The sequence below is a fragment of the Canis lupus genome, chromosome 8, assembly GCF_003254725.2.
Source record: "Canis lupus dingo isolate Sandy chromosome 8, ASM325472v2, whole genome shotgun sequence".
NCBI lineage: Eukaryota > Metazoa > Chordata > Mammalia > Carnivora > Canidae > Canis > Canis lupus.
The window spans coordinates 70,147,210-70,169,063 of record NC_064250.1 but is presented as its reverse complement, the minus strand read 5'-3'; the positions used below and the strand labels follow the sequence as shown (position 1 = coordinate 70,169,063).

The 21,854-nt window shown below is 51.7% G+C and overlaps 1 protein-coding gene and 2 long non-coding RNA genes across 3 annotated transcripts in view; 1 reads left to right on the top strand and 2 right to left on the bottom strand.

The window, feature by feature from the left end:
• The window catches only part of DYNC1H1 (dynein cytoplasmic 1 heavy chain 1), a 67,987-nt gene extending 67,428 nt beyond the window's left edge, over window positions 1–559 (bottom strand). The window contains exon 1 of the mRNA XM_025443491.3: window positions 139–559. Within this exon, the coding sequence (XP_025299276.1) occupies window positions 139–394 (256 nt within the window). The 5' untranslated portion in view covers window positions 395–559. The remainder of the gene's footprint in view (window positions 1–138) is intronic.
• A 5,582-nt stretch (window positions 560–6,141) lies between these two features.
• LOC125755617 (uncharacterized) lies at window positions 6,142–16,878 on the bottom strand. Its single transcript, XR_007412576.1, has 3 exons — window positions 16,494–16,878; window positions 7,770–13,136; window positions 6,142–6,821 (listed from the first exon to the last, which is right to left on the bottom strand). It is a non-coding gene; the product is annotated as an uncharacterized LOC125755617 (long non-coding RNA).
• A 131-nt stretch (window positions 16,879–17,009) lies between these two features.
• LOC118355419 (uncharacterized) lies at window positions 17,010–18,699 on the top strand. The gene is made up of 2 exons (XR_004817812.2): window positions 17,010–17,316; window positions 17,461–18,699. It is a non-coding gene; the product is annotated as an uncharacterized LOC118355419 (long non-coding RNA).
• Window positions 18,700–21,854: the final 3,155 nt, after the last annotated feature.

The window sequence follows — 21,854 nt, the reverse complement described above, 5'->3', positions numbered from 1 at the left end:
CCGGGGCGCCCCTGTCCGCTCCCGCCACCCGGAAGGGGGCACCCGGGGCTCCCGCCCAGCAGGGGGCGTGGCGCCGGGCTCGCCCCAGCCCTCGGGGCGCCCCCCCCGCCCGCCGCCCGCCCGCCGGCCGCCGCGCACCTTTGAGCGTGGAGCGCTCCACCAGGACCGTGTGCACCTGCGGGTCCGACAGGAACTTGCGCATCTGCTCCAGGGCGCTCTTCTCCTCCAGCGCCGCCTCGAGCGCGGCCGGCGCCTCGCCGCCGTCCTCCAGCAGCAGCGGCACCAGCTTGCGCAGGTGCTTCTGCAGCACCGACACGTCGGCCACGTTCTGCACGGCCGACACCTCCAGGCCCGCCGAGCCGTCCTCGCCGCCGCCGCCGCCCGGCTCCGACATGGCGCCGCGCTCGGGACCCGCAGGGAGCGCTGGGCAGACGGCCGCGGCTCCGCACGAGAGCGAGCGGACGAGAGAAACGGGCGCCGGGAACTGACCGTCCGCTAGCCGCGGCCGACTGAGCGAGCGGGCGCCGGCTCCGCCCTAAAGGCCGCCGCCCGCCTGCCCGCCCCGCCCGCGGCCCGCCGCCTCAGCCATTAGCGCCCGCTCCCCGCCCTGGCGTCACGACGTTGCGCGTGCGCGCGCCCCCTCCCCGCGACGCCGCCGCTCGGCCTTCTGGGACTTGTAGTCCCAGCGCTGGGCGGGGCCCCGCGTTTCCCCGCACCGCGAGCCCTGGAGGTGGGAACTTCACTTGGTCCGTGGGCGGGGCGGGGCGGGGCGGGGCGGGGCGGGGCGGGGCGGGGCGGGGCGGGGCGGTCAGAGACTGTACCTGTCGCGTTCGCTGCTGTGGCCGCACAGCATAGAGCCTGAGACACTCCACGAATATTGAATGAATGAATGGTGTCGAGGATGAGAGCTAACGATTTTTTTTTTTTGAGCATTTAGGTTATGACCGACATTGCCCTAAGCATTTAATCTGTGTTCTCGCGTTGAACGAATGAATGACTACAATATGTTAAGTGCTAAAATATAGTTGTTAGATATACACGGGAAGAGTGAGAGCCTTTTTTTTTTTTTTCTTCTTTCCCCCGGGGTGGGGGAGGACGTGAGGGTGCCACCTTGCTAGTCTGGAAAGAGGGGGAGGTGGGGAAGGGGACATTCCCAGCAGAGGAACTCGCCTTTACAAAGACAGAGGAGCCTCCAGGTTGTGGCTGGAGCCCTGACTGCAGAGGCCGTGTCAGGTGAAGCCAGGAGGTGAGGCCCACCTGAACCGTGGGATAAAGCCATGCTGCTGCTGGGGGTGCTGGATGCTGCTCATGAAGCAACTCCCCCGGATGCTGTGATGCCCAAGTGGGAGACCTAGGTGACAACATCTACCTAGAATACTGATGCTCTGCTAGCAGCGGGGGCTGGCACCGGCATTCCATGGGCCTCCGCATCTGAGGCCGCACAAGGAGGGGGCTGAGATGCCTGCCAGCTAAAGCTTTCCCCAGCTCCCATCCACCTGGATCTCCCCCATTACCCCGAGATGACATAAGGGTGGGAGTCCAGGCTGCCCACATTCTTGGTTTAGAGATGACAGTTTCTTCTAAGGAGCGTTCATTGGCCTCTGAAAAATCAAACTCATAACTTGCTTCTTAAATTGGGTGGATGGAGGAAGGGAAACCAAAGGCGTTATTTTTATATCAAAGTGCACAGTCACAGAGCTGAGTCCTGATTGGTAGGATGATGATGGGATGATTTGATTCCCCCAAATCATCTTTGGAAAACTGGGATACATACAATATGCTTATCCTTGCTCAATTACCCAGTGCCAACCCCAGGGACTGCTGGAACATGGAAACTAATTAGATGATTCTTGTCTTTAAGGAGCTCCCGGAAGAGGGGGCAGATTAATACCCCATCCTCCTGCCCTCCATCAGTCTGCCCTTGTGTAATATGCCCAGACAGATCTAAATAACCTTCCAGGGAAAAGATAAAGCAACTGCAATCAGTTTGTGCTGTGATCATACTGGTCAGGGATAATAATAATGCCACCGACAGCTAACACTGAATGCTCACTCAATGCTAAGCACTCCACTGAGCACCCCTCACCCCCACCATGTCCTCTGGGGGTAGGAACAGGGATGAAAAGGGAAATCTGTTAGGGGCAGGTTAGTGAACTCTGAATTGACCACACAGCATCTGAGACCCAGAAACCCAGCAGATGGTGAGAGAGGCTGCTTGCAGCCTGCACCGTGAGTCAGCGCGTTCGGGAGACCCCTGGAGATGCAGCCACCGGGGCATCCAACCAAGAGACGCTGCAACCTGGCCTTGAGCCAGGGCAGCAGAGCCGCAGGCTTTGGTTTTGCAGCTCTGTGTGCTAGGCTCAAAATTAAAAGTGTTATTTCTAAGAGGATGGAAACCAAAAAACATCTGAACAATCTACAAGGGTTCATACCTTGACCCAAAGTGCTTGCATTTCTGTTTTATAAAAGGTATTTGGTGTGTTTAACACATAATAAAAATAGGCAATGTTGGTGGAGTGCTCACCCTCCCCAGGTGCCAAGCACTCTAAATTCCTTATCCCCTGACTACTCTGCCCCGGGGCTGTAGGGGGGAGATCTCTCGTGAGACGCCCCTTTGCCCCCCCCCCCCCCGCCCGCCTCCATCGGTGTCCTCCAAGCTGCCCCTGGGTGCGCTGGGGGCGCTCCACCGGAGCCTGGCCTCTCCCCCTGCTTGCTCCCCAGCGCATCTCATCTTTCCCTTGTCCACAAAAGAAGCTGCTTTCACTTGTCAGTGGGCAGCGCGGGATTGGGCGGGGGGGGGGGGGGGGGTGCGTGCTGGAAAGAGAATCCGGTCCAAGTTGATGGAGGAGAGTGGCTGCTAGGCGGCTTGTGTCTTATCAGAAATCGGCGAGCTGTGTACACGGAGGAGATCGCGTCCATTCCCCGCCCGTCTTCCCTGGGTGGCTCAGGTGCGCGCTGGGGGTTCAATGCCATCCCCATCCTGCACCCCCACGACCCTGGGGTGGCACCGAGCCCGGCTGGCCCTGCATCCTCACGCTCCTCGCCTGGGATCGCCCCTGCTCTGCCTCCACGTACCATAGTGGGCTTGCCCATTCATTCATTCGTTCATTCACTCATTCGTTCAGTGCTTGGTCCATGGCTCATTCCTCCAGGAACGCATCGGGACCCGGCCCCACGCAGGTGCTTGGTTAGTGGCTGTGGAAGCAGAGCCAGGGAACCGGTGCCCGCGGAGGGGCCGCCGCCGCCAGGCCACAGGGCACCTTTTGGATTTTGACCTTCCAGCGGCTTTGGGCCAGGCGGGCTGCACCTGCCCCTCGCTCGTGCAGGTGAGCTTCCTCATGAGCTCATCCTCGGCCTCCCCCCCCGCCCCACCACCTCGCGGTTCCGTCCAGGGGCCTCAGGAGGAGGCTGGAGCCTGCTCGGGCTCCTGCAGGCCGGAGCGGCGCTGGGCGCGGTCGGGGCGCCCCCCCCCCCCGCCGCAGGGCCCGCGCCCCGAGCGGGCGGAGCGATCTTTGGCGCCCCCTGGTGGCGCGGAGGAGACCTCGCGCTCCGGGAGCCCCTCCCCCGCCCGCGGCGCACCTGTCCTGGGGGCGCCCCCAGGCTCCGGTTCCCGAGGTCACCTGGGCCTCCTGCCCTTGGCCACAGAGCGAGCAGTGGGAGTGGCCAGAGGAGAATGCCAGCCTGTGGCCTGCCTGGCCTGCATCCCGCCGCCCACTGGGGAGGTTAGGGAGTTTGCGTGTAAGGACAGCGGGTTAGGGTCCCTCCTGCGCACAGGTCCTCAGAGAGCCCTGACGCTGTGCTGCGCGCTCCTCTCCGGAGGTGTCCTGCTCCTTCTCTCACCTAAGAACCACCTGTGTCCCCCACCACGGCCACGGCTCCCTGCGTGCCCTGGACCCCATCCTTCCTCGTGGGCATCACCTCCGAATTCTCCCCTGGCTCCCAAATGTGTTCCCACTGTCTCCTGGATCCTTTCCGGCGAAGCCCAACCTGCTCGAATGCATCTCTTCTTTAAAAGGAACGAAAACCCTGCCCCGTTGCCGGCGCGCCCCCCTCCACCTCTTCGCTGCCGTTTCCAGCATAATGTCTTGAAAATGAGCGACGGTGGGCCCGGCGCTCACTCTACCTTGAACACGATCAGGTGCTCCTGTCCCAGGCGTCGCTGGCATCTGCATGGCCAAACCCAGTGATCTGTTCTCATCTTGCTGGACCGCAGGGCAGCTTGGACACAGGGGGGCCCTCTCTACCCCCTTTATTTTTTTTAAATATTGTATTTATTTATTCATGAAAGACACACACACACACACACACACACACACAGAGGCAGAGACACAGGCAGAGGGAGAAGCAGGCTCCATGCAGGGAGCCTGATGTGGGACTCGATCCCGGGACCCCAGGATCACATCCTGGGCTGAAGGCAGACGCTAAACCACTGAGCCACTCAGGGATCCCCCACCTCTTCAAACTACCCCCTCACCTCCTTTGCTGGACCCCTCCCCTTCCCTACCCCTAAAGGATTTTGGATTTTGACCTTCCAGCAGCTTTGAGCCAGGCAGGCAGGTGCCGTTCCAACTAAAGGTTGGAGTGGCCCGATGCACAGTCTTCAGGTCACTTCTGTGCTCTAACAGTGCTCCCCAGGTGACCTCCCGTGGCCCCATGACATTGAACACACATCTAGACACGGATACCTCCCAATCTTAGAAGATTCATTATGCTGCTGTTGGGTTGAGTGTTCTAGGAAATATCAATTAGGCCAAGTTGGTTGAAAGTGTTGTTTAGGTCTTCTATATCCTTACCGATTTTCTACTTGTTCTAGCCATTTTTAAAAAAAGATTTGATTTAATTATTTATTTGAGAGAGAGAGAGAGAGAGAGAGAATGAGGGAGAGGGAGAAGCAGACTCACCACTGAGCAAGGAGCCCCGCCTAGGACTTGATTCCAGGACCCTGGGATCATGACCCTGAGCTGAAGGCAGATGCTTAACCAATAAGCCAGCCAGGTGCCCTGTTCTATATATTCTTTTTTAAAAGATTTTATTTATTTATTCATGAGAGACAGAGAGAGAGAGAGAGAGAGAGAGAGAGAGAGGCAGAGACACAGGCAGAGGGAGAAGCAGGCTCCATGCAGGGAGCCCGATGTGGGACTGGATCCCAGGACTCCAGGATCACGCCCTGGGCCGAAGGCAAGCCCTAAACCGCTGAGCCACCCAGGGATTCCCTGTTCCTCTATTCCTAATAGTGCTATTTGCCCCATAATTTACTTTGATTATAGCATAGCCACTCTGGCTTTCCTTTGATCAGTGTTGGCATGGTCTGTCTTTTCCCATCCTTTATTTTTTTTAACTTATTAGGGCCTTTGTATTTAAAGAGGGTATCTTACAGGCAGCACATAGTTGGTTTTTGCTTTTTAAAAATCCTATGTTGGGATCCCTGGGTGGCTCAGCGGCTTAGCGCCTGCCTTTGGCCCAGGGTGTGATCCTGGAGTCCCGGGATCGAGTCCCACATCAGCTCCCTGCATGGAGCCTGCTTCTCCCTCTGCCTGTGTCTCTGCCTCTCTCTGTGTCTCTCATGAATAAATACATAAAATCTTAAAAAAAAAAAATCCTATGTGACAATCTACTGGCCCTCCCCTGGGCTGTTTGAGAGCTACCCGTAGGCCCCAGGGGAACAGTCTTTATAAACATAGGTCAAAGTGGTCAGTACTCTGTGGCTTCACACCCCTCTTAGTTGGAGAATGGTCCTTGGTTTGCCCACTGGGCCTGGAGTGATCTAGTCCTTGGCTTGCCTCCAAAGCCATCACCTACCTCTGTCCACCTTGGGTGTGCTGACCCTCTGTTGTCCCCAGTGATACCAAGCATGCCTCAGCCTGGGGGTCTTTCCCTTGTTCTAGAATGCTCTTCCTCCAGAGTCCTAAAGGGTTCACGCTTTCTCTTCATCAGCGCCTTCTCTTCATCAGCCGTCTGCTCAAGAGGACCTCTTTGACCACCTTCCCCACTACTTGCCCCTTTATCACCTTATTGTCTTCAGAGCATGTTTCTCTGCACAATACTTATCTGTGCTTCTCACTCATGGTGAATGCCCCCAACTAGAATCTGATTCCATGAGGTCAAGGACTTTCTCTTGATAATGGCAAATCTTAGTATGTCTGTGCTTGGAACTGCATCTTGCTCTCCCATTTATTGTGGAATAAATCTTTGGGGCATGAGTAAATAAACAGAGTACGTTTGTTCTCTCCAGGTGAATTACACAGTGATTCTAACAGAACTAAAAAACTAAGAAAAAAAAAAAGTATTATTCAGCAACTAAGTTATATACACATCAAAGCCTTCCTCTTCTTCTTAAGAACCTGTCACAGCTTATTTCTGTAACGTTACAAATGCGCACTAAGTGCCCATGTGTCACATACACACGTCAACCCTGGGTCTAATTCAAGCCTTTGCAGTTTACCTCCATTCCTGATTGAAATGTCACCCCTTCCTTTCCTCAAGACTTTTTTTTTTTTTAAAGATTTTATTTATTTATTCATGAGAGACAGAGAGAGAGAGGCAGAGACACAGGCAGAGGGAGAAGCAGGCTCCGTGTGGGGAGCCCGACATGGGACTCGATCCAGGATCTCCAGGATCAGGCCCTGGGCTAAAGGCGGCGCCAAACCACCAAGCCACCCGGGCTGCCCCTCCTCAAGACTTTAAGAAGAGGGGGTATGAATACGAAGTTCTCAGTGCATCCTCATGAAGATGGTTTGTTGGGATATCTGGGGACTTGGGAGGTCATTTGTTGGGGGTTGAACTGTGTCCACCAAAAGACACACAGGACAGTAAAAATGATTCTGCAAGCTGAAATTATGCAAAGCAATCTTTTTATTTTTATTTTATTATTTTTTTTAATTTTTATTTATTTATGATAGTCACACACACAGAGAGAGAGAGAGAGAGAGAGAGAGAGAGAGAGGCAGAGACACAGGCAGAGGGAGAAGCAGGCTCCATGCACCGGGAGCCCGATGTGGGATTCGATCCCGGGTCTCCAGGATCGCGCCCTGGGCCAAAGGCAGGCGCCAAACCGCTGCGCCACCCAGGGATCCCCTTTATTTTATTTTAAAAGATTTTATTTATTCATGAGAGACAGAGAGAGAGGGGTAGAGACACAGGCAGAGGGAGAAGCAGGCTTCCCACGGAGAGCCTGATGCAGGACTCGATCCCAGGACCCCGGGATCACGCCCTGAGCCAAAGGCAGCGCTCACCCACTGAGCCACGTCAGGTGTCCCCATGCAAAGCAATCTTGATAGTTGCAGGACACTGTGAATACACTAGAAACCCCCAAATCATACACTTTAAAATGATTAAAGTGGTGAATTTTATCTCAATAAAAGTAATTTTTAAATGGACATGTGGAGAGAAAAAAAAAATCTGCCGGACCAGTGTGATTGTTCAGTGACTTCCCAAACATTACAAACTTTCTCCTTGGTTATAAATACAGAGGCAAATAAAAACAGTAAAACTAATATTTATTTAGCACACTCTAACTTAAAATATCAGAGGCATTGAGAGTGATGGTGCTTATTTCTTTGTTTGAAAGCAGCACAGGTGGTAAAATCGGAACGACCCAGAAAGATGAGCGTGTCTCTGCACAACATGGACACACAAGCCTGTGGAGCAGTCCCTGTTTGCCCAGCGGTGTGAACGTACCTGATGCCACAGAACTGGCCACTTGGAAGCAGTTAAGGTGGTGCACTGCATACTATGAGGATTTAACCACAATTATAAGAAAAAAAACTTACCAGGAGCAGTATGAGCAGGGCTTGCCTGTTCCGTGGTGTAACCTAGGATGCGCTGCGAGCATCTCTTCTGGGCCTTTCCCAGCTGTCACCGGCCCTCCCGGGTTGAGATCAGCTCCAGCGTTGCCTGTGCTCTTGGAGCCGTGGGAAGCATCTCCGAGGGCTCCTTCGGTGTGAAGTCTTCCCGATGTCACTGGCTCGGGACACGGTCCTTCTCGTGGCGTGGGCCTCGCCAGGCTCCTCTGGCCGCTCGCATCCACGTCCCTCGGCGGCGCTTTCTTCTGGGACCCCGATTGTGACCTCCAGGGTTAACACTCCTCTTCCTCGCTGCTCTCTCACCTGGGACAGCCAGGTCCCTGCTTCCGGGATGCACTTCGGTAAAATATCAAGTGTATTTGTCACGGACGGCGGCACACCTACCGACTTCGCTGGCTGTGTGGGAACCGAGGAGCACGCGTGGTGACCAGTGACCCACGGACTTTGCAAGAAGCGCCAGACGGTCGCTGATCACGATGCACGGCTGTCATTCATGGAGTGATCTGCATGCTGGAGAGCTCCCCGAAGTCTGTACCCGGGGCAGCTACTCGGTTAAGACACAGGGTAGCTGGTACTTGAACTGAGTTGTTGGGGGACTAATGTGATCTTATTAGACCGTAGTAATGAAAATTTCTGCGTATTGGAACCATGCAGAGCAGGGACCACGTATATTGAAATCCTGCCCCACCCCTTCTTGCTTTTCCTTCTCTGCATTCAAGGGGGACTTCTTGGCCTGGGGCTGAAGCAGAAGGGGCCTGTGGATCTTTTGAACTTTGTTTTTATTTCCCCCAAACCCCAGCCCTTAGGAGAACAAAGGGGAATGGAAGAGGGACAGCAGAACTGGTGTCGTCTTCCTTGTGGGCAAGGTGTCCTGGAGAAGCAGGGTTGATGAAGCATCTTGGACCACGGGGACATTCCCCTGGTCTGGAGTGAGGAGGTTCTGGGCCTGCTGCCTCCAGTGCCCAGCGAATGATGCAGGAGGGGTATGGCACCCAGGTGACAGGACCCTAGCAGGCAGGCTGCCCAAAGAGGCCCACATGCCCAGCAAGGCTGCAGACAGCACTGGAGTGTGGGACCCCATGGGGGCGGCAATGACCAGTGTGGACAGATAGGCCGTGGCAGCAGGCACCCCACAGGGCCCTATCCCTGCATGAGTCCTGACTTAGGAAGGGGGCAGGACTCTGAAACTGGCGTCCGTGGTGCGTTGCCCATGGCATCGTGGAATGTGAGGCTTGGGTCAGAAGCGAGGCTGTTACAGGAATGGAGTCCGTGGGATTGCCCGCACCCCTGAGTCTGTGGCTGGAGTCGTGCCTGTGATGCCTGGGCTGTGGCACCACTGTGATGAGCTGGCCGGTCCGAACCGGTACATTCACAGCACTAGAGATGGGAGGTTATTACTGCTGCAGTTGGAGGACGTGGAGGTAGCAGGTTCAGAGCAGAAGTAGTTGTTTAAGGTCTCACAGGTAACGAGGTGGAGCAGGGGTTCAGACTCAGATACTGTCCTTGCCTGGAGACTGTAAACCCCTAGAAGGGCACGGGCTGGATCCTGTTCCGTCATTTTACCATTCCCCAGTGTAGCACCAGGCATGGGCCAGCCTCCAGTGCTCCCTCCCTCTCTCCCAAATGTTGACCAGCACCTGCTCCCTGAGCTTGTTTTCCATCTACAGAGGATGAACTTGGTGCAAACCGTGATCTGAGGGTGCTTAGAGGAACAGGTGCCGCTGTCAGCCTGCGGGGACCCAGCCCAAGCCAGAGGCATCCTGACACCTAGTGGCTTCTCAGTGTAATTGCAGGCCCCAGCCCCTGATCCCCAAACTCCAGGGCTCTGGTCCTGTTCCCCTCCAACCCTGTGGGGAGTGAGGGGAGTGTGTGCGGGGGTGTCTATAGCTGCCTGCTGCCCTCGTTGACTTTCCCTCCTTGCCAGCAGGGCAGTGTTGGGCTAGAAACTGAATAGGCTCTGGTAGATATTTACTCAATTTTATTTAATTCCATAAGATATGGGGTGCCTGGGGGTTCAGTCCATTAAGCATCTGCCTTCTGTTCAGGTCATGATCCCAGGGTCCTAGGATTGAGTCCTGCATCTAGCTCCCTGCTCAGTGGGAGTCTGCTTCTCCCTCTCCCTCTGCCCTTTGTGCTCTCAAAAAAACAACCAAAATCTTTTTCAAAAATTCCATAAGATCTTTCACCCCAGGACCTCGGGATGGGCAGAGGCTGAATCTCCTTCCTTCTTGCTGAGGGAAGCCTACTGCTGGCCCAAAGCAACCACACGACCATCCAAAAACCTGCTCAGGTTAAGCATACAAGTGTTTACTTGGAAGAAAGAACCTCCTACTTCAAAGAATGTAAAATTTTACAGAGACAACCACAAAATTCCAGCAGAATGCCCTGGGTCTGGTGAAGTGCAAAGCACAGGACACAGTGTCCTGCTAGGTTAGGATTTTGTTTGACTTCAGTGCAATGGTCACTTTCACCATGAGTGGAGGCAGGGGAACACGTGTACATTTTTATTGACAAGACAAAATTCTTCTTCACCCTAAAAGGGATACGACATAAAATGGCTTATCAGAAGATGTTATAATACTATCAGCAGCTGCTGGCATCTCCTGGCACTGCCAGTCAGTTTTTCTTTTAAGTTTGACATCAGTTGGTGTTTCTCTATGTTGAAAACTCTAGTATTTATTTTTTAAGATTTAATTTTTAAGTTAATCTCTGTACTCAATGTGGGGCTTGAACTTGTGACCCCGAGATCGAGTCGCATGCCCTACTGATTGAGCCAGCCAGGCGCCCCTACTGTTTTCTAAGTTGAGCAAGCAGAGGACCACGAGTAAGACATCGAGCCTCCCTGCACTTCCATTCCTCACCTAGAGTGAAGACAAAACAAAGCAAGACCCCGTACTGCAAAGCATGTTGCCCCCAGTATGGCACAGGCAAGTGTGCATGGCAATTTGGAGGCCTGGGGCTGTCAGTGTTTTTTTTTTTTTTTTTTTTTTTTTTTTTTTTTTTTTTTTTTTTTATTGGTGTTCAATTTACTAACATACAGAATAACACCCAGTGCCCGTCACCCATTCACTCCCACCCCCCGCCCTCCTCCCCTTCTACCACCCCTAGTTCGTTTCCCAGAGTTAGCAGTCTTTACGTTCTGTCTCCCTTTCTGATATTTCCCACACATTTCTTCTCCCTTCCCTTGTTTTCCCTTTCACTATTATTTATATTCCCCAAATGAATGAGAACATATAATGTTTGTCCTTCTCCGACTGACTTACTTCACTCAGCATAATACCCTCCAGTTCCATCCATGTTGAAGCAAATGGTGGGTATTTGTCATATCTAATAGCTGAGTAATATTCCATTGTATACATAAACCACATCTTCTTTATCCATTCATTTTTCGTTGGACACCGAGGCTCCTTCCACAGTTTGGCTATCGTGGCCATTGCTGCTAGAAACATCGGGGTGCAGGTGTCCCGGCGTTTCATTGCATTTGTATCTTTGGGGTAAATCCCCAACAGTGCAATTGCTGGGTCGTAGGGCAGGTATATTTTTAACTGTTTGAGGAACCTCCACACAGTTTTCCAGAGTGGCTGCACCAGTTCACATTCCCACCAACAGTGTAGGAGGGTTCCCTTTTCTCCGCATCCTCTCCAACATTTGTTGTTTCCTGCCTTGTTAATTTTCCCCATTCTCACTGGTGTGAGGTGGTATCTCATTGTAGTTTTGATTTGTATTTCCCTGATGGCAAGTGATGCAGAGCATTTTCTCATGTGCATGTTGGCCATGTCTATGTCTTCCTCTGTGAGATTTCTGTTCATGTCTTTTGCCCATTTCATGATTGGATTGTTTGTTTCTTTGGTATTGAGTTTAATAAGTTCTTTATAGATCTTGGAAACTAGCCCTTTATCTGATATGTCATTTGCAAATATCTTCTCCCATTTAAGTAGGCTCCATGCCCAGTGTGGGCATGGCTCATGACCCTCATGACCGTGAGATCAAGAGTTGCATGCTGTAGCGACTGAGCTGGCCAGGTGCCCCGGTCAATGGCTCTTTTAATGAAAATGGGTGCTGGGGTCAAGTAAGATCAGGAATTGCTGGATTAGACAAAGCTTAACCAGTTTTTTTCACGAGAGGAATTTTCAGAGCCTCTAAAAGGTCCTTTGAATCTTGGGGGGGCAGAGGAAGGTGCAACATTTCCCAAGTTACTTGCTATGGGGCTCTTTTATGGGGGAACATCAAAGCCCAGTCCCTGTGGGGTTAGAGATCTATGGTGATACTTAGGGAAACTATCCTACAATAGAGAGCGATGTGCTTAATAAACATGGCCATTATTGCAGGGTTTTTGTTTTAAGAAGGTGACTAACCCCTCCTTTTGCTAGTCCTCATTTTTTTTTTTTTTTTTTTAAGATTTTACTTATTCATGAGAGAGAGAGGCAGAGACACAGGCAGAGGTAGAAGCAGGCTCCACGCAGGGAGCCCAATGTGGGACCCGATCCCGGGACCCTAGGATCACCCCCTGGGCCGAAGGCAGGAGCTAAACGGCTAAGCCACTCAGGCGTCCTGCTAGTCCTCATTTTGACCAGATGGAGTATCCTGCAGCCACACACCAGCCTCAACCCCTGGCTTGTCGAAGGACACACCTCTGTTATGAGGATGGTTTTGGAGTTCGGGCTGTTGCAAGCCCTGCAGTGGGTGGTGAGAAGGGCCTGGCTCTGATAGGATCCTGGCACTGCTACTACCAGCTGTGTAGCTTCCGGTGAGTCCCTTAACCTCTCTGTGCTAAGTGCCCCTTTTTAAATTTTTTTTTTTTAATTTTTTATTTATTTATGATAGTCACACACACAGAGAGAGAGGCAGAGACATAGGCAGAGGGAGAAGCAGGCTCCATGCACCGGGAGCCTGACGTGGGATTCGATCCCAGGTCTCCAGGATCGTGCCCTGGGCCAAAGGCAGGTGCCAATCCGCTGCGCCACCCAGGGATCCCAGTGCCCCTTTTTTAAATGAGGCTATTGCACATACCTGCCCCTGGGGCTGTGCGAGGAATGAAGGAGACCAAGTGGTAAAGCTGCCAGCACGGTGAGTGGTCCATCACAGGCAGCCCTACTAATGCCATTATTAGTAGTAATAGTAACGGTGATTATGCTGGAACCCCGGCTGCACAGATCGCTGACCTCAGGTGTATGGAGGAAATTTACTTATAAAGCCTCCAAGGGGCACTTTCATTTTGTTTTGAAATATACAGGTTTCCTTTATTGAAGAGCAAAGAGTAGAAGTCTTGCTTAGTATACGTGCTGCCGAAGTGAGTGCCAGAAGTCTTGTTTATATTGCATCTTTATTTCTTCACTTAAAAAAAAAAAAAAACTACTGTGGTAAAAAAATACATAAACCTCACAATTTTAACCACGTGTAAGTGTGCAATCGGGCAATCAATCCTTGAAGGACATTTGCAAATCTGTGCAGCTACCACCACCACCCATGTCCAGGATGTCCTTATCATCCCAAACAGAAATTCGCTTCCCTTTAAACCCTGCTCCCCGCCACCCACAACCCAAGGGAGAGTTCGGACAAGGGACAATGGAGGGTGAAGTTCCTCTCAGTGTCCTGCCTGTGCAAGGACCCAGGATCCTACTCCGCTCTCCCGTCATGCAGAACACCAAAACGCAGCCCCATCCCCAGCATTTACAGACTTAAAGCCAAGGAAAAGATAAGCAGTTACGTGCTGCTCTAACCTCCTCTCTGCATATGGCACCTTCAGGAAAAAGTGAGGTGGACAGCTACATGTAATGTGGTGTCCTTGACGGGACCCTGGCCCAGAAAAATTAAGGAAAAAAGTAAGAAAATCCGAACTCTAGGGATCCCTGGGTGGCGCAGCGGTTTAGCGCCTGCCGTTGGCCCAGGGCGCGATCCTGGAGACCCGGGATCGAATCCCACATCGGGCTCCCGGTGCATGGAGCCTGCTTCTCCCTCTGCCTGTGTCTCTGCCTCTCTCTCTCTCTCTGTGTGACTATCATAAATAAATAAATAAATAAAATTAAAAAAAAAAAAGAAAATCCGAACTCTGGACTCTAGTTCATAATAATCCATCTATGGGCACCTGGGTGGCTCAGTGGGTTGAGCATCCAACTCTTGATTTCGGCTCAGGTGGTGATCTCGGGGGCCCTGTGCTCAGCAGGGAGCAGGAAGTCTGCTTGGGGTTCTCTCTCTCCCCTTCTGTCCCCCCCCCCTTTTGTACTCTCGCTCTTTCTAAAATAAATTTAAAAAAAAAGTATCAGCATGGTTTCCTCAATTGTAGCAAATGTACCAGACTAATATAAGGCATTAATAACAAGACAAACTGTGTCTGTGAGTGGGGTTATATGAGCACTCTGCACTCTCAATTTTCCTGTAAATCTTAATACTTTTTTTTTTTTTAACTTTATTAAGGGCAGCCCGGGTGGCTTAGTGGTTTAGCACCGCCTTCAGCCCAGGACCGAGTCCCACGTCAGGGTCCCTGCATGGAGCCTGCTTCTCCCTCTGCCTGTGTCTCTGCCTCTCTCTCTCTCTCTGTGTGTGTCTCTAGTGAATAAACAAACAAAAAAAAAGTCTATTAAAACAGAGAAAGCGAGGCAAGGGGTGTCGTGATGATCGCCCAGCCAGCGAGCCCCTCCTATTGAAGACCAGATGGGGCTGGTGGGTGGCTTTGGGACTGGGGGCAAGGCTGTGAAGTGGCCATGCTCCATTGTATGGCAGCAGGCCCCGCCCTTGGCTGTGAGCATCACATCTCTGGGCCCATGGTTCAGCACCCCAACTATACTCCCAGACCACAAGCTTTTTGAGACCTGGGAGCACCAGGTTTCCAGATACTGGGGCTGATGATGGAAATACAGTCCCATTTCAGGGCTGGGGACACAAGTGACAGGTGGGGTCTTCAGGATGAGGGCTGAGTCCCTCTTGGAGGTGCGGCATAGTCCTCCTGCAACCTCTGGCCTGAACTGTCACCGGTAAGCCTCTGAGACCACAGGCTGGGTGTTGTTAGGGCACATTACATGGAGATTTCACCTGTACTGGCCATCTTTTTTTTTTTTTTTTTTTAATTTTTTTTTTAATTTATTTATGATAGAGAGAGAGAGAGAGAGAGGCAGAGACACAGGCAGAGGGAGAAGCAGGCTCCATGTACCGGGAGCCTGATGTGGGATTCGATCCCGGGTTTCCAGGATCGTGCCCTGGGCCAAAGGCAGGTGCTAAACCGCTGCGCCACCCAGGGATCCCTGTACTGGCCATCTAAGCATGTGTACACCCTGCATGGCAGCCTCAGAGCTCAGAGACCTAGGCCATGAATGATGCAGAGGAAGATGGGACCAGTCAGGGCCAACTTTTCCCCATGAAGATTCCACAGCCTAGAGTGGGGATCAAAGATGGGAAGATCAAACGGAAGGAGGAGGGCTGCCGCCCTGTCCTGGGCAAAAATGACAGATGTCAGTGTGGTTTTGGGAACAAAAGGCATACTGCCTTCTGCCTCTGGGGGGGGGGGGGGTGGTGTCCAGCTTGGTAAGAAGACAAAGCAACTCATGGGGTGTGTGTGTGTGTGTGTAGCTGTCTTAAAGCCCTATAATGGATTTATCTCGGTTAAAATTCCAAGTCCTTTTTGGGGCCACCTGTTACCTCTCTGACTATTGCCTATCCTCAAACCAACAATAGCTGCAGGTATCCACCCACCTCTTGCAAGTGCTGTGCCCTCTGCCTGGATGCTCTTCCATCACTTCCCTCAAACTCCCCTTCTCAGTACGGCTTTCTCTGCCCTTTATGTAAATCTGTCCCCAGCCCCTGGACCTTTTCTGTTTTGTTTTTCCCCCAGTGGATCTCACCAATTCTAATACAGTATGAACTGCATCTTGTTTATTGTCTCTTTCCTGCACTAGAAGGTAAATCCTGGGAGGGTGAGGATTTCTACCTCCTTGCTCAATGCTATATCCCTAGTGCCTAGAGAGAAGGGCCTGGGAGCAGGTGTTTGATAGATACTCGCTGAACTGAATGAATGACGCTGCGGGTGGTTCTCTCGGGGGCTTGCACATTTCTCCCACGCCTCCTTCCAGGTCTGGCTTCTAGGCTCCTCACTCCCATTGCTTCTCTTTTCCTGGCTCTGCCTGAGACCCTCCTGTCCCTGGTCTAATGGGCTCAAGACACCAGACGGTCGTGCCCCAGTCGGGAGCGGAGCCTGGGAAGCAGCTGGCTCCATCCTCCAAGGTCATCAATCCCGTGGGCAAAAAGGGTGTCATCCGGGCTGGGGTGACCCCGAAAGGCACGGAGAGGGGGTGCTCATTGGCGCGCCCACCTTCGCTTCTCAGGCTGTAGAAGCCACCTGGCTTTGGGTCAGCAGGCTGGTCAGGCTGATGCCTGGGTTCAGCCCCGGCTCCTCCACTTCCCGCCCCATCTGTGGGCCTCAACTACACTACCAGCCACACTCCCTGCTGCTGTCAAGGTTTAGTAACGTGAAATAACAAACAGGCCCCAGGTGAAATCCCCTGTGCTAGGCGGTCCCCGGCCTAATACTCAACCTGACTGCAGCTGCAGCCTCTCCCCGAAGGGGAGCTGGGACTACCCGGCCAGCACGCTGGCGTCACGTGCCCGGCAGGCCCCTGGCCCTCCCCAGGGGCAGGCAATCCCCTCTTCCCGTTCCGGGCCCCTTCCGCTTCCTAGTAGCCCCTCGGCGCTCCTTCCTACCTGGCGGGGCGGGACGCTGCCCGCGGGGAATGGCTGAGTCCCATCCTCGAGCTCACCCAGCTGCGTCTCACAGAACTAGGACGAACGCCAGGGGCCCGGCACCCGAGCCCGGGCCGACACGGGCCGACGCGGGCCGAGGACGGAGGCCCCGCCCTGCTCAGCACGCCGCTGCACCGTCAGCCCCCGAGGCCCCGCTCGGGCCACCGCGCGGCCCGGCAGGCGGGCCCCTCCCCCAGCAGGTGACCCACCGGGCCCCCCCAGCCCCGGCGGGAAGCCCTTGGCGCCGCCGTCCTCGATTCCGGGCCCGGGCCCAGCGCCGCAGCCCTTTCCCGCCACAGGCAACCGGAGAACGCCTCCGCCGCGGTCACGTGACCGAGAGCCGGTGCGGTCAGGTGATCCAGGGGACCAATCGCTGCGCCCGGAACGGAGAGGCCTCGGGATTGGCCCATCCCAGGCAGGGGGCGGGACTTTGCTCGGAGGCCTGGAAGCCTCGCCCGCCCCTTCCCGCCTGCAGGTTACCCGCGTGAATCTCGTTCCCCCGCGAGACCCGGAGTCGGGCTGGGGCCTGTAATCCCCATAGTGCCCCGGGCGGGAGCGGAGCCGTCGCGTTTCGGGGTGCCCGTCGCGCGCCGCTTGCGTCATTTTCCCGCGCCCTGGGAGCTCTGCTCGCCTCCGCACCTTCATCTGCACCGGGAGCGGCTGGGGCGGGCATGGGCGCGGGCCGGGCGCCCGGGGGTCGGGGGTCGGGGGTCGGGCGTCGGGAGACAGGCGAGGCGGCGCGGCTGGAGATGAGCGCCCCTGCCTCGGGCACCGGGGAGAGCAGGTGCGGGAGCGGCCGGGGCGGGGCGGGGGCGGGGCGGGGGCGGGCCCGAGTAGCAGGTGGAGGCTCACCGTGCCACGACCCGGCTTCTCCTAGGAAGGAGGAGGCAGGTGCCCCTGACTGTTGTTCTTTTTGAATTTTGAACAGCACGGCAAGCCGGAGAGAGACGCCAGGCCTTCATATTTCTGCACTGGCCGTGGCTGGGTACATCCCGGACTTGAAGGCACAGGGAGCACGAGCAAGGGCATGTTCTGCATACCTGGACACCTGAGGCCCGAGCGTCTGCCGCCAACACACCGGGCTTCAGTTGCTTCCTCCGTAGATCTGGGGACCAGTGAGGGCTTTCCAGAGGGCAAAGCAAGGCCTTAGGAGCCCACTGGCCTGCCTCTGGATTCCGACTCTACCTTTGACTAGTGAGTTTGGGTTAATCACATAATCTCTCAGAACCTCAGTGTTCTCATCTGAAAAATGGGGACGAACACCACCAGCCTGTGAGAATTCAGTAAGACGCTGCGTGCACAGGGACAGTCCAGCCTGTCGCCGGCGCTCAGGAAGTGCTGTGTCTGTGTTTCCCCCTCTTCGGGCTTTGAAGAGCCGGTGACTGCCAGGCAGGAGAAATGTAACTGATTAGCTGGTGTTTGTTCCTCTTATTCCACGGAGTTTAATTTCATTGAAAGTCCTTTAGAATGTGTGGTCCTGGAAGCACATGTCGAGGAGGACAGAGTTCAGTTTAAGGAACAGACAAGGGATTTTTTTTTTTTTTTTTTTTTTTATGATAGTCACAGAGAGAGAGAGAGAGAGAGAGAGAGAGACAGGCAGAGGGAGAAGCAGGCTCCATGCACCGGGAGCCCGATGTGGGATTCGATCCCGGGTCTCCAGGATCGCGCCCTGGGCCAAAGGCAGGCGCCAAACCGCTGCGCCACCCAGGGATCCCCAGACAAGGGATTATGTAAAAAGGGTTGAAGGGGTGGAGGCTCAAAGCAGGTGTTCCATATGCAGGGGCGTGGCAGGGAGATGGCTGGTGGCCCGCCTCCTGGTGACCCGTGGTGGTGAGAAGGGGGACTACAAGTCTGCATCACAGCCTAAAGGCAAGCTGGGCCTGGCTGTTTTGGACGCTGTACTGAGGCATTGGACACGATTTCTTTTTTTAATTTTCTTTTTCTTTTTTTTTATAATAAATTTATTTTTTATTGGTGTTCAATTTGCCAACATACAGAATAACACCCAGTGCTCATCCCGTCAAGTGCCCCCGCTCAGTGCCCATCACCCATTCACCCCCACCCCCTGCCCTCCTCCCCTTCCACCACCCCTAGTTCATTTCCCAGAGTTAGGAGTCTTTATGTTCTGTCTCCCTTTCTGACACGATTTCTTTCTTTTTTTTTTTTTAATATATTTTTTGAATTTTTTATTTATTTATGATAGTCGCAGAGAGAGAGAGGCAGAGACATAGGCAGAGGGAGAGGCAGGCTCCATGCACCGGGAGCCCGACGTGGGACTCGATCCTGGGACTCCAGGATCGCGCCCTGGGCCAAAGGCAGGCGCCAAACCGCTGCGCCACCCAGGGATCCCATGACACGATTTCTTAATAAGGTGATGTCTGTTTGTAAAATCAGTGCAGGTATTCCAGAATGTTCCAGAAAGATAGACATCCTTAGAATACTTATATATATAATGTTATATATATAACGTTAATAGGTGAAGAAACTTAGAATGTTTTATATATATAAATATATAAATATACACACATATTCTATGATATTTGGTATATGTTACATTTTAAGTTACTATATATATGGGTATGCACATACTATGATTCTATGCACACTGTTTTGGAACCTCCTTGTTTCATCCAAACATAGATGTGCTCAAATCAGTCTCCATTTGGAACAGCGAAAGCCTCTACAAATTGACTCCTGTGCACTTTTAACATTCTTCTTTAATGCATTCTTTCTTTGAGCACACCCTATCCTGGCAGGGTGTTTTCACATGTATCATGTGTGGAGTTATGACCTTGTTTTTGTCCTTGTTTGGAGATTAAGTATGGATTAAGGAGAAGCTTGTGGGTGCCACATTGACATGGGGTGGACTTGTGATAGATCGTTTTCTATGGTAACTTGGCTGGGCCATGGTACCCAGATACATGGTCAAAACATATTCTGGATGTTTCGGTAAGGGTGTTTTGGGAAGAGATTAACATTTAAATCGTGGGCTTTGAGGAAAGCAGATTGCTCTCCATAATGTGGATGGGCCTCATCCAATCAGTTGAAGGCCTAAATAGACCAAAAGTCTGACAGCGGATGGTCTTCAGCCTTGAACTGCACCACTGGCTCTTCCCTGGATCTCTGGCATGCCAGACTACCTTGCAGATTTTGGATTTGCCAGCCTCTGTAATAACATGAACCTGTTTGTCCATCTGCCCACCCATCCATCCATCGATCCTGTTGGTTCTATATCTCTGGAAAACCCTGATTAATACAGCATGGTTAAGTGGAGTTTCTTCAAGCATTTTTTAAAATCACTTCTGGTTTAGACTTTCTTGTCTGGGGTTAGTTTGAGTTATATTTTCCTAGAAAATTATCCATTTCAAATGGGTTTCAAATTTATCTACAACTATTGTGCAAAGCAGTCTCTTATGATTTTAAAAAATGTCCTCTGTATTAATGCTTATTTTTCATTTGTTATTATTTATTTTGGATATTTAGGGGTTGACATGTGCCATTAAAAAAAAAAAAAACAACTGGCTAGTGACTCATTTATTTGTTGATTTTTTTTAAAGATTTTATTTATTTATTCATAGAGACAGAGAGAGAGAGAGGCAGAGACACAGGCAGAGGGAGGAGCAGGCACCATACAAAGAGCCTGATGTGGGACTCGATCCACCGTCTCCAGGATCACGCCCTGGGCTACAGGCGGCGCTAAACTGCTGCGCCACTGGGGCTGCCCGATTTGTTGATTTTTTTGAAAAGTAATTGATCAGTTTTACTTTTTTTCTGGTTTCAAACTTCACTAAATTTCAACCCTTTTTTCTTTATTCCTACTTTCTGTTTTTTTAAAATTCTTTTCAATTTCTTTTTGTTAATGAATTATTGCTTTTAGAATAATAAAAAATGTTTTTGTTGTTACACTCTGCTTTCTTTTCAGACCAACCCTTGGTGTTCCGTCAAATCATTGGACCCAATATTAGTTTTTATTACTTTAAAATTTTTGCTTATTTATTTAAGGCAGGTTTATTGGGATATAGTTTAAATATGGCAAGATTAACACCTTTAAACATAATATTCTGTAAGTTTTGACAAACACAGATAAGCGGTGTGGTTACCACTACAATTAAGATGTGGAGTTTCCCCATCACCTCCCAAAAAGCTGCCTTATGCCCTTCTGTGGTTGTTCCTTCTTCACCCCAGGTCCTGGCAACCACTGATCAGATTTCTAGAGCTCCTCTGCCCTAAAGATCATAGCAAAAGGAATCAAACATCATGTAGCTTTTGGTATCTAAATTTTTTCACTTAAAGTTTTTGAGATTCATCCACATTAAATGTATCAGAATGTATCAATTCAAAATTTTTTTTAATTGGTGAGGAGTATTCCATTGTATGGATACAACCAACTTGTTTTTCATTCACAGTTGGTGGGTATTTTGTGTTTCAATTTTTGACAATTAAAAGTAAAGCTGCAGGGTGCCTCGGTGGCTCAGTGGTTGAGCATCTGACTCTTGGCCCTCAGCTCAGGTCTCGATCTAAGTGTTGTGAGTTTGAGCCTCCTTAAAAAAGTCAACAAAGCTGCTCTAAACATTCTGATATAAGACTGGAAGAAATATGATTTCACTTCTGTTGGGTAAACACTTTTTTTTCTGGTATTTAGGAAGGCTTACAAATGGAATGATTGGGCCATATGGTAAGTGGAAAGTATATGTTTAATCTGAAAGAAACTACCAGATTGATTTCCAAAGTGGCCACACCATTTCACATCCTCACCAGCAATGAATGAGAGCTCCTGTTACTCTACCCTCTAAATACTTGATATCGTTAGGTTTTTAATTATAGTTATTCACGTAGCTGTAGATTATAATGATTTTAATTTACATTGCCCTAATAACTAATGATGTTAGACATCCTTTTACTTTCTGCTTTTAATAATATTACCTTGTTGCTTTTTTTTTTTTTACCTTGTTGCTTTGTAACTTAAAAAACATTTTTTTAGGGGTCCCTGGGTGGCTCAGTCGGTTGGGCATCTGCCTTCAGCCTGCTTCTCCCTCTTCCTCTGCCCACAGCTCCCCCTGCTTGTGCATATGTACTCTCTCTCTCTGTCAAATAAATACAATTTTTTAGATTTATTTATTTGAGAGAGAGAGAGTGAGCAGAGGGAGGGGCAGAGGGAGAGGGTGAGAAGCAGACTCCCTGCTGAATGTGGAGCCCAACACGGCTCGATCTCATGACCCTGAGATCCTGACCCAAGCTGAAATAAGTCCCAATGCTTAACCAACTGAGCCACCCAGACACCCCTTTTTGCAGCTTTTTATGTTGGCTATTCAACTTACTTAA